Source organism: Nannospalax galili, unplaced genomic scaffold (genome assembly GCF_000622305.1).
Source record: "Nannospalax galili isolate Female #2095 unplaced genomic scaffold, S.galili_v1.0 scaffold436, whole genome shotgun sequence".
NCBI classification, from domain to species: Eukaryota; Metazoa; Chordata; class Mammalia; order Rodentia; family Spalacidae; genus Nannospalax; species Nannospalax galili.
This window is the reverse complement of record NW_008337921.1, coordinates 764565-779299: the sequence shown is the minus strand read 5'-3', so window position 1 is coordinate 779299 and position 14735 is coordinate 764565. Positions and strand designations below refer to the sequence as shown.

Sequence of the window (14735 nt, the reverse complement as noted above, 5' to 3'; positions counted from 1 at the left end):
GAGGCAGAGACAGGTGGGTCCCTAGGGCTCACTGGAGAGCCAGTCTAGCCTAGTTTGTGAGTTCCAGGTTACCTCACTGTCACAGAAAAACAGGTAGACAGTGCCTGAGAAATGACATTTGAGTGTGTTCTGTGGCCTGCACAGGCATGCAGACACATGTGCACATGTACCTACATACATGCATGTGCACATGCATGCACGCATGTGCGCGCACGCACACACACACACACACACACACACACAAGAGAATAAGCGTGTAAAAGCCCTCTGTGAACCTTCATGTGCTCTGGAGACCCCGCAGCGATGGGTCTGACCTGTAGCACTGTGAAGTTCTCAGTCTGGAAAACCACACAAACTGGCAAACTAGGCAGGAGAGATTCCTGAGTCTGGGACTGGCAGGACCTCTCCCCAGCCTCCTGAGTATTACAAAGCCCAAGAAAGCCACAGCTACTGCCAACAATAAACAGACCACCTCGATATGCTGCTCTGTATGGCCAACAAAACAGCATCATGGTTCTGGAATCTGACTGTGTGCTCCTGGGGCCATGGGGAAGTGAGGCTTGTGGTCCTGGAGTCTGACTGTGTGTTCCTAGGGCCATGGGGAACCGAGGCTTGTGGTCCTGGAGTCTGACTGTGTGGTTCTGGGGGCCATTGGAAAGTGAGGCTCATGGTCCTGTAGTCTGATTGTGTGTTACTGGGGACAATGGGGAAGCGAGGCTCATGGTTCCTTGGAGTCTGACTGTGTGCTCTGGGAGCCTCAGGGAAGCAAAGTTACTGTGTGTTCCTGGAAGCCGTGGGGAAGCGAGGCTTATGGCTCCTTGGATACAGCAGGTGTAATCTTTGCTGCCAAGGTGACTAAAACCACCTGAGACACCTCTGGGCATGTCTATGATGGTGCTTCCAAAACGGTTAGCTAAGGAGGGAAGAGTCACCTGAAATGTGGGTGACACCATCCCATGGGCAGAATAAAGAGAAGATCCAGCATCCATTTCCAGCTGCTTCCTGACCGTGGACACTGAGATTAGCACCTCGCTCTCCAGCCGCTTGCCTTCCCTGCCTGATGGACTGCACGCTCCAACTCTGAGGCCTTGAGTTGCTTTTGTTGAGCATTTTCTCACAACAATGAGAAAAGTGACTGACACTGCACGTTACAGGGGCCACGGTCACTGGGTGCCCAGAGGGCCTCACCTCCACCCAGTCCTCACCATGGGTGCTCGGTCCATGATGGAGGTAAACCTGCAGGCCCATGTCCTATGTGGCGGTGATTAGCACAGTGAGACAAACATGCAGAGCGTCCTCCTAAAGGCAGGAGGAGCAATTGTGTGAGGAATCACTGGCCAAGGGCTACAGAGCAGGGGACCAAAGGGACTACCAGCTGGGCCACCCTGGAAGATGCAGCCAGGAGGCTAGACAGCACTTACAACAGCTCTGTGGGATGAGGGAGTGAAAGCTGAGCCCAGTCTTTGTCTAGGAACAAGTCCCTGGAAAGGCACCCACCGTCAGAAGGGGACCCCAAGGGGTGTGCTGCAAAGTGAGGGTGATGTAATAGGGTGCCTTCTTGACCACAGCTACACCGTATTAAAGTTTAGGCTGATGCTAGTCACTGAAATTATCATGCAGTTGGCCCAGGGTATGGAAACACATGTCGGCTGAACCCTAGTTGTCTTGGGAACAGGTCAGCATGTCCTGGAGAGGGCCTGCTAACTGCAGATTTTTGGCTTCTGTAGGTTATGCTTGGCTTGCTTCTGCAAAACAGTAACTATTTCTTAATAGAACAGAAATTGTTACAGGGGCTCTCCACCTGTGAGCTTGGGAACTTAAACTTTTCACCCCTGGTTATGGTTTCTCTGTATATAAAAAAAAAAAAAAAAAAAAGCTTACTCTAGAGACGGCTTGGGGCTATACACTTGGCCTGACACCCTTGTGGAGTAGCTGCTGGCCAGCAAAGACTTTCACTCAGCAAAACTTTGTCTGAGTGGTCTTCTCTGGTGAAGAACTCCGCAACAGTGGGACGGACGTGAGTGCCTTGACGTGGCTGCAGCTGAAGTCAAGTCACCCGGGGGCTGTGGATCTCAAGCTCCGAAATGAGATCAAAGAGCTTTGGGGAGTTTGTGCCCCCCAGCATGTGGCAGAAGCAAAAGAAGATGGTCTGGACGGACAGTAGGAGAAGGGCGAAGCGGGACCCTCCCACACACTATGTAAAGATAAAATCAGAATGCCTCATAAGACATCAATGATGCTCAGCAAGAGAAACGGGCCCCAGAGGCCAAGCTTAGCAGGTACCACTGACAAGAAACCCAACAACAGCCGACTCTGTAGAGCAAAGGGCAGATCTGTGACTGCCTGGGCCTAGGGCAGGGTGGGAACAGAGGTTGAGTGACTGCCTGTGAGCACAGAACTCGTGTGGGATAAAGGAAGTCTCATGGTAATGGCTGCGTGACTCTGTGAGATGCTAAAACCATGGAATTATATTTATGATACTGAGTTAAACCCAATAATGATGCGATAAAATTAGTTAAATGTATTTTCTTTTCAAATACAGTAATTTAGCACAAACACAACAGACAGCGGAACCAGCTCCAAGCTCTTCTAAAAGCCAAATCAGAACCACCAGGCCCATTCCATTCATAGACAGCCCAGCGTTTAACAAAAAATTTAAAACTGGAAAAAAGATAGTTCCAGTTTGAAAAAGAAGCTAGAAATTCTAGAATTTAAAACTATAGACACCCGCCCCCCAACTTTCAGTAGAGTGAGGCTGGGTCAGGGGGATGAGCACTGGAGAGGTGGTGAGGTCATGGGTGGGGCCCTCATGGGTGGGGTTAGTGCCCATTGGTTACAGCTGCCTCTGTCTCATGAGGACAGAGTGAGCAGTTGGTTTTCTATGAAAACATGGGCCCTCACCAGTAACCAAATCGGCAGGTACCTTGACCTTAGAAGCTCCACCCTCCAGAACTCAAAAATAAATTATTGCTGTTGAAAAACCCACCCCATCCGTGGCATTCAGCTGAGCAGCCCCAAGAGACTGACAACTTTCATAACCAAAGTTAAGAACATAGCAAGCCAATCAAATTTAACAGATTAGACACAACTAAAGAGAGAAACAGTGAATTGGAAGGCATCAAATAAGGGCTGGAGAGATGGCTCAGTGGTTAAGAGTACTGGCTGCTCTCGCAGAGGATCCAGGTTCAATTCCCAGCACCCACATGGTGGCTAACAACTGTCTGTAATTCCATTTCCAGGGGATCCAACACCTTCTGACCTCCTTGGGCACTGCACAACATGGGTGCACTTACACATATGCAGGCAATACACTCATACACATAAAATAAAAAAATATTTTTTTAAAAAAGAAAAACATGGGGGCTGGAGAGATGGCTCAGCAATTAAGAACACTGTTTGTGCAGAAGACCCGGGTTCAAATCCCAGCACCCACATGGCAGCTAACAACTGTCAGTAACTTAACTCCAGTTCCAGGGGATCGGCAGTCTCTTCTGTTCTCCATGGGCACTGCATGACACGGGTTTACTTACCTACATGCAGGCAATACATGCATACACATAAAATATGCATACATACAAAATAAAAATAAATAAAATATCAAAAAAAGAAAAACACAAGCCAGATTAAAGAAAAATAAAAAGGACAATAAATACGAAGTGATGATACTAACAGAATTAAGAAAGTCAGTATGAAATGATATTAACAGAATTAAGAAAGTCTAACATTTAAATACTGTCTCAGGGAATGGGAGCAAAGCACTGCTTTAAAAAATGTTGAATTCTTTTTTTTCCCAAACACAAGGAATTAGCAATCCCAAGTAGAATAAATGAAGAATTCATATTCAGCTGGAGAGATGGCTTGACCATTGAGAGTATGAGTTTGGTTTCCAGCTCCCACATCAGGCATCTCACAACGGCCTACTGACTCCCTCTTCTGGCCCCAAAAGGCATCTGCACATGCACAGGGCAGAATGAAAAAGAATCCACATCCAGGTACAATAAAATGAAACTAGAGGAGATAAACATAAGAGAAACACCCTAGATGGGGCCTGTACATGAGACTGCCAGCCTCCTGCTCACCATCAAAACAAAACTTGGGGCCGGTGAGGAGGCCCATCTAGTAAAGGCAGTCGCTACGAAGCCTGGTGACTAACTCAGTCCTTAAAACTCACATAGTAGAAAGGGAGACCAGACTCCCACAAGTTGTCTTCTGACTTCCCCAGGCCTGCTATGGCACCCTATGGCACCCATGGTGACATGCACACACACGCAACACACACACACACACACACACACACACACACACAAATAAAAATGTAAATGTAACTTAATTTTTTTTTTTTAAAAGGCAAAATTCCCAACTTAATCCATTCATCTATGCTTGGGAAATACCAATCAAAATGAAGTTCTAGGGAGGAGGTCTGGGGTGGAGGGCTGGCCCACCTTCAGCCACTGCTCAGCCTGCTCCTTGCTCTGGACAGCGAGAACGAGTGGGTCTGTGCCTTGCTGGGTGATTTTCAGCTCGTGTTTCTTCTTTTTGCTGTCTTTCGGGATGTACGTGATGCTGCACCCTTGCAGGGGCAGTTCCATCTGAGGCTGCTGGTCCTTGGAACTTTTATAGCACTATATTGAACAAGAAAAGCCAATTTATACTGTGAGGAAGTATGAACAGAAACAATGCCAAAACCCAACATGGTGAAACCTTGAATGCTGGAAGGCTGTGGGAGGGCCAACGGCAGAGAGGGACGCTGGGCAGCCTGGCTGCCTCACTCTCCTGCCGCAGCCAAGAAATGTGTGAGTGCGTTAATCCAGCAAAGTCTATTGAGCATCTAGGACATGATTCAAGAGACACCATTCAGCACTCGATGGAGGTTGTATTCTAGTGAGGCTTCATGAGGATACGCTTACCTTTACACAAATAATGCAATATAGAAAAGAGACCTAATGTGGAGACAGTATAGTGATGAAGACACTTGTGAGTGGAGAGACGGCTCTGTATTTAAGAGCACATACCACTCTTGCAAAGGACCTAAACTTGGTTCCCAGCACCCAGGTCAGTTATCTCACAACTACCTATAACTCCAGTTCCAGGGGCTCTGACCGCTTCTTCTAGCCTCCATGGGCAAACACACACACACATACACATACCTCCCACATAGACACATATCCACATACATAACTTTTTAAAAATATTTATTTTTATTTTATATGTATGAGTATATTGCCTTCATGTAGGTAAGTGTACCCATGTCATGCAATGCTGTGGAGATCAGAAAAGGGTGTCGGATCCCCTGGAACTGGAGTTACAGACAGTTGTTAGTGACATATGGGTGGGTCCTGGGAATCAAATCCAGGTCCTCTGCAAGAGGAACCAGTAGTCTTAGCCACTGAGCTATCGCTCAGGTCCCATATGCATAACTTTAAAAAAAAATCTTTGAAAGTAACAAAGGCACTTCCCAACACAGTCTGCATCTCTTGCTTTCTGCCCATGTCCTTTCTGTCCCCCTCTTAGAGGCAGATGAGTCGTTTCAGTATGAACATCAGAGATCCACCTGCCTCTGCCTCGCAAGTGCTGCATTTTTAATAAGTGGGGGAAATGTGGGGCCTAGAGTGGTGCACACCTTTGATATGAGCACTTGGGAGGCAGAGGCAGGTCTACGTCTGTGAGATGGCATTCCAGGTCAGCTGGGGCTACAGGGAGACCCTGTCTCTGATGATATGAGTCGTTTCAGTATGAACATCAGAGATCCACCTGCCTCTGCCTCGCAAGTGCTGCATTTTTAATAAGTGGGGGAAATGTGGGGCCTAGAGTGGTGCACACCTTTGATATGAGCACTTGGGAGGCAGAGGCAGGTCTACGTCTGTGAGATGGCATTCCAGGTCAGCTGGGGCTACAGGGAGACCCTGTCTCTGATGATGATGATGAGGAGGAGGAGGAGGAGGAGATGCTGCTGGTGTTTAGAGACTAAACACGGAAGCTCCTAAGCATCCCATGATGCCATGCTTACCAAATTTTCATCACTGTGTCAAAATTCCTGAGAGAGCATTTAAAGGAGGAATGGTTTATTTTGACTCAGGGTTTCAAAGGTTTTAGCTCTTTAGGTTAGCTGCCTTCATCACTTTAAGCCTTAGGAAAGGCAAAACATCCTGCCAGAGAAGGTAGGATGGAGCAGAGCTGCTCACCCCATGGCAACTGGAAATCAAAGAGAAATAGAGATAGGAGGACAAGAGAGGAGGAGGAGGAAGAGCAGGAGGAGGACGACGAGGGGGAGGAGGAGAAGGAGGAGGAGGACAAGGAGGAGAAGGAGGAGGAAGAGGAGGAGGAGGAGGAGGAGGGGGAAGAGGAGGAAGAAGAGGAGGAGAGGAAACATGAAAGTCAATGGAAGGAGTCAGAAAGGCAAGTCATAGCCTAGCTTTCCTATAGGTTTCTAAGTTGTCTATAGCATGCTGGAGATCTTGGAAGGGACAAGTTCAGGGCAGCTGCCTCCAGGCAGGGCTTTTACAAGGCTGCATTCTAGACACAATGTCTGTAGGAGGGGGCAAGAGAGAAGACAACTACAATGAGAGTCCATGGGGACCCCACAGGCCCTCTGGACCTCAAAGACCCCACTGGGGCTGCCCCCCCCTGAGGTTGCCTTTACTCTCAGCACCAGATACAGACCCTGAGAAATGAGGGTGACCTAGGCCTCAAGGTTCCTTCAACAGAGGCTGCTCCCCAAATGGGTTTGACAGTGTTTCCTGCCAGGGAGTGGGAGTTTCAGTCTTGGGGGTGGGTGACTGCCTGGGTGTAGAGTCACCCAGACATGGAAAGGAAGGACTTAGAGTTGGAGTCAATGAAGTGGGTGACAGTGATACCCAAGGTAAGGCAGGTAGGGCAATCAGGAGAGACAAGCATCCTTCCTGGGTCTGTTCGGAGCTTCCTGTGCTGGGTAAGTCTGGAAAGCACTTGGTCTCCTTGTTAATTTTTTTTTAAATGTCGACAGATGTGAATGATTGGGTCACAGGTTACTTCTGAATGAAAAAGCTTCACAAAAAAATTGCTTTGAGTCAAGTGTAGTGGTGCCTACCTATAATCCTATGATTCAGGAGTGAGGAGCATTGAGAACTTAAGGCCAACCTGGACTACATGGTGAGTTTGAGGCCTAACTGAACCTTACAATAAGACTCTGTCATAACAAAGCCAAAATCAAACAAAAAGCAAAGTTTGATCTTGCATCTTGTCAAAAATAGCATTTTCCTCTAGTTTTCCATTTATTTCATCTTCAACAGTTACAGCTGCTCTACATGAAACTACAGTCATCAGGGCGTTGAGAGAGGGCTTTCAGAGGAAGCCAAGTGGCAGAGAACAGTAGGGAGGGAAGGAGGAGGAGGACAAACAGAGGGCTCAGGGAAGGAACCAGGAACCTGGCCCCAAACTACTGACCTTACATACAACCAGAAGGCCACCTGCACTATGTAAAAACTTCTCTTTCCCATGAGCGTTGAACATGCGTTTTAAAGCATTTATATAATTCAGCCCCATCTTGGGGCTATTACATCAGATTATAAATAAGGACCATATTAATATTTTCATGCTTTAAAATCCCCTATGGCATCATTTCTGGTATATTCTAAATTTGGAAGAAATTCAGGCCACACATGTGGAAAAAATATGTACTCTTGTTTGAAAAAAAAAAAGCTGAACAAAAACATTAAGAAATAGACAATGTTCTAAGAATCTGGAAAATAAGACTCCCCTAATTCACAGTTGACAGTTGGTTTCTTTTAAACAGTGTTATCTGCCCTGATAAAACTTGAGGTGCAGAGACACAAGCTCTTTGGTTTTCTGATTTAACAACTTGCTTTTGAATAATTGTTTCCTGAGGATAATTTGAAAAACAAGTTACTGTAAAGCTACGATAGATAGCCATGTTTTCTACAGGAGGAAGGGAGAGGAGAGAGAGAGGAGAGAGAAGAGAGGGAGGGAAATGGACAGGAGTTGGGGTTCCTAAAGCCTCCTGCTGGGTCACGGAGCCCCACGTGAGCGGCACTCCCGTCCCTGCTTCTGGTGACTTTCTCCATATCCCTGCTCTACCTCTTGAGTTAAAAAGGAAAAGAAAAGAAAAACACTTGGCTTTAGGTTTTCCAAAAGAATTTCCCTTCCCTCTGCCCTCCCCCAGACTCCTCCACAGGCTCCTCACCACTGCTATTACCTGGCAGGGAGGAATTCCCTGACTCACTATAAATGAGAAAGTCTATCTTGCAACTTCTGGCCAGTCTCAATGCTGGGCACGTCCACGGACACAAGCCACAGCCCCGGCAGGGCTGGAAGGGCTCTGGGGGAGACCACAGGCCCTGCAGAGGTGCCAGACTGGCTGGGCAGCGCCCGCCGAGGTTCAAGTACTTCCCTCCCACAGGGCAGTGTCGGTGTTGCAGTCCTGTGCTCTGGACTACGGATGGCACAGCCACACTGGGTTCCTCACCAGTAGCTTGGTGTCCTTGATGACACACAGCAGCTTGGTCCACTGGCCGAAGCGTTTCTTACGCAGCAGGAAGGCGCAGATCTTGGCATCTTTGACCAGGTCCATAGAAGCCTCCTCCGAGGGCCACTGGTGCCGAGTCTTCTTCCCTTTTCCGTCTTCTTCCTCTTCATCGTAAGACTCGTAGGAGCTGCTCATGGCGTCGGAGTCATAATCTGCCAAGGAGACAGGGCAGAGGTAAAAGGTGACCCTCAGAGCCCACCCTCGGGCTCGGGAGCACCTCACCATGTTTCCAACCTCCAAGGACTTCAGGGAGGAAGGGCTTCTGCCCTGAAGAAAGCAACTCCAAGACTTTAGGGGGAGCTCAGTAAAACACTTTAAACCCAACCATTAAAACACTGATACTTACTTTAGACCGTTCCCTGTGGACAGGCCACTGCTGATATCACCCCTGATGACAAACACTCTGCCTGGGCCTGCCACCCTGGACCCTTCCTTGTCCACGTAGGACTCTGCTGTCCTGTGTCACACTTTGATTAAAGACCTTCCGCTGACTAGACCCTTCCTAACACTTTGAATCCAGGCAAGGTCACCTCTCCCCTCTAGGTCACCCTGGAACTGTCACTAGGATTTGCCCCACATGCTGTACCTTATCCTGTCGCACATCAGCACCCAGGCCAGGTTACAGTTTCCCAAACTATGTGGGATTCAGGTGCTGACGTTTTTAGCCTAACATGATTGTATTTAGAGATGGGGCTTTGGGGCTATAATTAAGATGAGATAAGTTGTCAATATGGCTATGACCATAAGGGTCAGGTCCAAAGCCAAAAGGACTGGAGAGGGAGAAAGAGTGGAGAGCCAGGAGGCAGCCTTGAAGCCAGAGGCCATGCCCAGGAGGCAGCCTTGAAGCTGGAGGCCATGCCGAGGATTTCAGCTTTCCAGCCTTAGGGCTGAGATAGAGTCACCAGCAGAGGGTGTTCTTGTGACAGCAGCCTGAGCAGCCTTGCTCAAAGGCCCTCCTGGTCCCCACAAGGCCTTGTACAGACACCTTGCACCTCACCGCACACACCTGTTCCACTTCCCACAGCAGGCTGTGAGCCTGGGGATGGGAGACCATCTTGCTACATGTAATGTCCCAGCACCTAAGGAAGGACACAGCAGGTACAGAGAGGGGCGAGCTGTCACCTGGATTGCACCACAGGTGCAGGGCCCTCAGAGGGACAGCGGCCCCTCAGTGCTCAGCAAACCATAGCGATGGTCACCAGCACATCCCTACTTGGGGCCAGGCTGTGACAAGCTGTTGAATCCCTTCCCCTGGGACTGTCTACAGTCACTCACTGGAAGGCTGTTGGAGGGAGGAAGGCCTGAACAGCAAATAACTGATGGACAAGAAGCTATGGCTGGTACGGTGGGTTGCAAACAGCTGCAGAAGTGGCAGGCGGCAGCCTTCACGGGGCTGAGCTGGCCATCGCTTCTTACTGACGCCACAGTAGCTGTGCCTGCATTTTAATAAATGTTCACGAGAGGAAAGAGAAGCATTCTAGGTATAGTTTTCAATCATGAAAAGAAGACAAGGACGGCTCTCAGGCAAACACTAGAGAGACAAGGTGGCCTCTGCTTGGGACAGGAGTTGAGGTGACAGACATGGCACAGCCTCATGGGGACCTGCGGTAATGTTGACTGACAGGAGGTGTGGGGCTATGACTGTCTTGAAAGAGAGGCCAGTTGATCAGAGAGGTGCTGGGGACTCAGCACCTGGTTACCCACAATGGACAGAGAATGGCAGACGATCAGCCACTGGCCCCCACAGACAAGCGGCTTCATCTCACCCCTCCTCCACACTAGCAGGTGCCCCTCGCTCAGTGCCTGCATCTGCTCCACACCCCTCTTTATATACATGGCAGTCACTGGGGCCATTTTAACCTTCATTTTAATAAAAATGTAGGAAAATTAAGTCTTCAGTTCCGTTTGCACCCACCACACTTCAAGGACCCCAAAACCCAGCAGCTGTGGGGACACCTTGCTACAGGACAGAGACAGAACATAGCCTCTGTCCCCTAGAAGAACACAGGAGGAGGACACCGTCAACTGTCTAGAGAGGCTCACACTGTCACAGACCTGGAACTAACAGCTGTGGGGACACCTTGCTATAGGACAGAGACAGAACATAGCCTCTGTCCCCTAGAAGAACACAGGAGTAGGACACCGTCAACTGTCTAGAGAGGCTCACACTGTCACAGACCTGGAACTAACAGCCAGGTGTGCAGGACACTGGGAGAGCGAGATAGTCATCCAGCCCCTCCCTGGAGGATATGCTGGGCACCAACCAGAGGTCTAAGAAGGGACATAGGGAAAATGCACCCTGGGAAACACTACTTTCCAGAGCATGTGGCCACTGGGTGTTGGCAACAGCACAGAAGCCAGTGAGCAGCACAGGGCAGGCAGTGACGGGACACAGGACTTTGCAGTGATCCTGCCCTGGGAGCCACTCACAAAGACAGCCTGCTTTAGGGCAGGGAGTTGACTGATATTTTTTAAATATTTTCTTTAAAGGCCTTTGACTACATTTATTTATTTGTTTGTTGACTCATTTGGGAGGAAACACATGTGCCATGGTGTATGTGTGAAAGTCAGAGGACAACTTGCAGAAGTTAGTCTCTTTCCTCCACCATGTGGGTCTTGGGGATCAAATTCTGGTTGTCAGGTTTGGTGGCAAGTTCTTTAACCGCTGAGCCACGTCAGCCCTGCACTGATATGTTTATATACTCTTTTTTATATTTTATGTATTATTTTTATTTTATGTGTGTGAATGTATTGCCTGCATGTATGTAAGTGCACTCATGTCATGCAATGCTCACAGAGGTTAAAAGGGGCATCAGATCCCCTGAAACTGGAGTTATAGATGGTTGTTAGCCACCATATGGGTGTTGGGAATCAAGCCTGGCAAGAGCAGCCAGTGTTCTTAATCACTGAGCCATCCCTCCAATCCCATAAACTTTTTCTTATTTTTATTTTTTATGTGTATGAGTGTATTGCCTGTATGTATGTAAGTGCACCTGTTTTTTGCAATGCCCATGAGGCCAGAAGAGGATTCCCTGGAACTGGGAGTTACAGATGGTTGTTAGCCACCATGTGAGTGCTAGGATTTGAACCCGGGTCCTCTGCAAGGGCAGCCAGTGCTCTTGACCACTGAGCCATCTCTCCAGACCCCACTCTTAAGTAAATAGATTATAGTTTACAATGAAAGAGGTTTTAGAGCTGAGCAGAGTGAGAACAAAGGTGGTGGCAACAGCCCAAAACAGAGTCAGGTGGGTAGATGTGGAGGAGCACAGAGAGGTCCCATGAGCCAGGACAGACCAGGGTGGGGGTCAAAACGGCAGTGGACACAATCACAGTTTTAGTTAAGAAAGACAATTCTCACAATGCCTCAGAGGGTCCCAAAGCCGTCAGAGCTCAGCTGGATTTCTAGAACATCAGATGAAGGGAAGAGCCAATGGGTAAATTAGTTACAAATGAGACACACACGTCTGATTATGTTCACTCGACAGTCACAGACTGAGCACTTGCTGTCTTCCAGGACAGAGCTGTGAAAAGGCAGATCTAGAAGCGGGGAGCAGCTCATCCAGTGAAAAGGGAGAAATCAAGCTGAAACTAAGAAATCCATCGAATACTGGAATACCATGTCCCTGGCAGGTGGCAGCTGGAGGGCCGGCTGGCCTCAGATCTCAGATGAAGGGCAGGCCGGCCTTTCATCTCAGATGGACCGATTACTCCATGGCCTGGAGGCTCCCCTCAGGCCTGGGACTCCATGGGCTGAGGTCAAAGCTACAGGGCCCTAGGCTCCCTGCAGCGGCCTTCGGAAAACAGGACTGATGGATCTGCTTCTAGAAAAGCTTCAGCCAACAAACAGCAAGAACTGAGGCGTGACAGGAGTGACGGCCTCCAGGGATAAGTGTGTGGAGGTTAGGACTCGATGAGGTTGGACTTCAGGGATTTGTGGGGGAGGGGCTAGCATTGTGTTAGGAGGTAATAAATGTTCTATGAGCTGGCCAGTCACAGACCAATACATGTGGAGGAGAAGGCGGAACGGTGGGACACGGGCAAGGAGCAAATGAGCAGTCCTCCATGATACTAATTCAGCAAGTGTTCATTAAGCACTTAGATGCCAGAAAAAATTTTACCTTCTTTGGTCTTACATTCTAGTGGGGGGAGGGGGCGGGGGGACAGATGATAAACAGACGAATTCCCAGGGATGGGAACATGGTCAATAAAATACATTTAGAATTCACACTTTTTGGAGCTGTTCCTTCAGGTTTTGATAACAATCATTTCAGGGCTTGCTTAACTCCAGTCTAATGCTACAGATCCACACAGGGCTGACCCTGGGCATTTCACCCACTCAGTGACAGGCGAGGCATGTAGACAGTCTAGATAAAGTGCTGAGTAAGCCACTGTGGTTGGGGGTGGGGGGCTCTTCTGGGCAAGGAGGTACCTGGTTGTGTTTGTGAAGGCTGGTCTAGCTTTGCTCTCCCCCCACTAGAGGAATGGAGAGCTGCTTTGCTTCTTATAGACAGGGTATCCTCAAGGCATTCATCTCAGAGCTCTGTGAGGATGAGGACACAGGCAAGGCCTCTGTGACCCCCTCCAAGGCCCCAGAAGTAGTGAACTGCCCCATGCACAAAGTCTGAAGCACCGGGTGGATCTGCAAACACGAGTGCATCCCGCAGTGCACTGCACGCGGACCGACCCCGCTCGTGAAGTCAGGTTGGGTGTTTCGGTCCCGTAGTGCGCTGCACGTGGACCGACCCCACCCGTGAAGTCAGGTTGGGTTTCAGTCAGTTCCTCTTGAGGAGGGAGAGAACAAACATGGAAGGAAGTTGGAGACGTGAAAATTAAAGCAAAATCTCCACCTGGAGCCGAGAACAATTCCTGTGTCAACTCGGCAAAGCTGAGACTTTGTCCCAGTACCTGGCCTGGGTGAGGTGGCCAACAGAGAGACCTCCAAGGGCTCCAGGAGGAGGAGCCGGCAAGTGTCATATTCGGAGGCAACATGGGATGCCAGGGACAGCTGTTGCTCACCAGGTCAGCTTACCTGTCAACCCAGAGCTCCTTAGCCACTGTGGGACCAGAAGCCTCCCTGGGCCTGTTAGAATCTGGGACACACAATTCTATAGTGGAGGGCACCAGGCTATCCTCAAGTCACCTGTATTACTGTGTGAGGGTTTCCAAGGCAGATGGGCTGTGGTCTGACCACATGGGCTCTGGTCTGTCCTGACTCTCCCCGTTCAAGTCCAGCTTTTCCTTAGATGGCTGGTCCAACCTGAGCCACAGGCAACAGGAATGTGCTGGTCTCAGCAGCCCCGGTGGTAGCTCAAGGTCATTTATTCCTTATGGGCTCCTCCCATCAAACCCTAACTGCTTCAGAGGTTGGTGACAGGCACCCTTGGCAGCCGTGGAAAGTGATATCAGCCTTTGAAAATAACTGTGCCACTCTTGAGAAACTGCTTTTGGCTGCTAGAGAGGCTTCCTATGCAGCACCAGGTTAAAACGCCACCTGAGCAGCCCAGCAAGGACCACTGGTTGTCTGATCCACAGAGGAGCATTATGGAATTAAGTCCTGAAGATGAACATGCATCAGAGCAAGTAGCCTCTACAGTCCAGGCCCAAAGCCTCTGCCCGCCACACTGCCGTCTCCTGTGAGCACAGGCTTCACAGCACTGCCAAACGTGGTCTGAACCGGACAGACAAATTTTTTTTTTTTTTTAATCTTTTTTGAGACAGCATCTCCCTGTAGCCCCAGCTGGCCGGGAACTCACTATGTAGACCAGGCTGGCCTTGAACTCACAGATATCCACCTGCCTCTGCCTCCCAAGTGCTGGGACTACAGGTGTGCACCACCATACTCGGCAACAGACAAAATTTTTAAAAATCCAGTAACAACTGGCTGGCAGAAGGGGCTGTGAACAGACCTCTACTAGTGGGCTCCTCCACACGTGGGTACAGCGTGAATATCTGTGTACCAGGCAAAGGCCTAGCAAAGCCACCTCAACAGCAGAGAGGTTCACACTCAGACCAACAACGTCATCCATCAGGTGCATGACCCCCAGACTTCACCACCAAATGTGCTCATGGAGGCCAAATCAACACAAGAGACACTGGTGTGGGTCTAAGTAAGCCTACATGCAAGCCCCTAAATCTTCCTCCTTGCACTGCTGGGTTCAGTGGCCATAGGAAGATCAGGAGTGGCATGGAATACTGAGGGCTGGCAGGGCACCAG

General features: G+C 49.3%; 1 protein-coding gene across 3 annotated transcripts in view; it reads right to left on the bottom strand.

The window, feature by feature from the left end:
• Afap1 (actin filament associated protein 1) overlaps positions 1-14735 on the bottom strand; it is a 135132-nt gene that overhangs the window by 54268 nt on the left and 66129 nt on the right. For all 3 annotated transcript variants that reach the window (XM_029563425.1, XM_008832854.2, XM_029563426.1), the window contains 2 exons: positions 8462-8673; positions 4443-4622 (listed from right to left, as the gene is read on the bottom strand). In XM_029563425.1, the coding sequence (XP_029419285.1) occupies positions 4443-4622; positions 8462-8673 (392 nt within the window). The remainder of the gene's footprint in view (positions 1-4442; positions 4623-8461; positions 8674-14735) is intronic.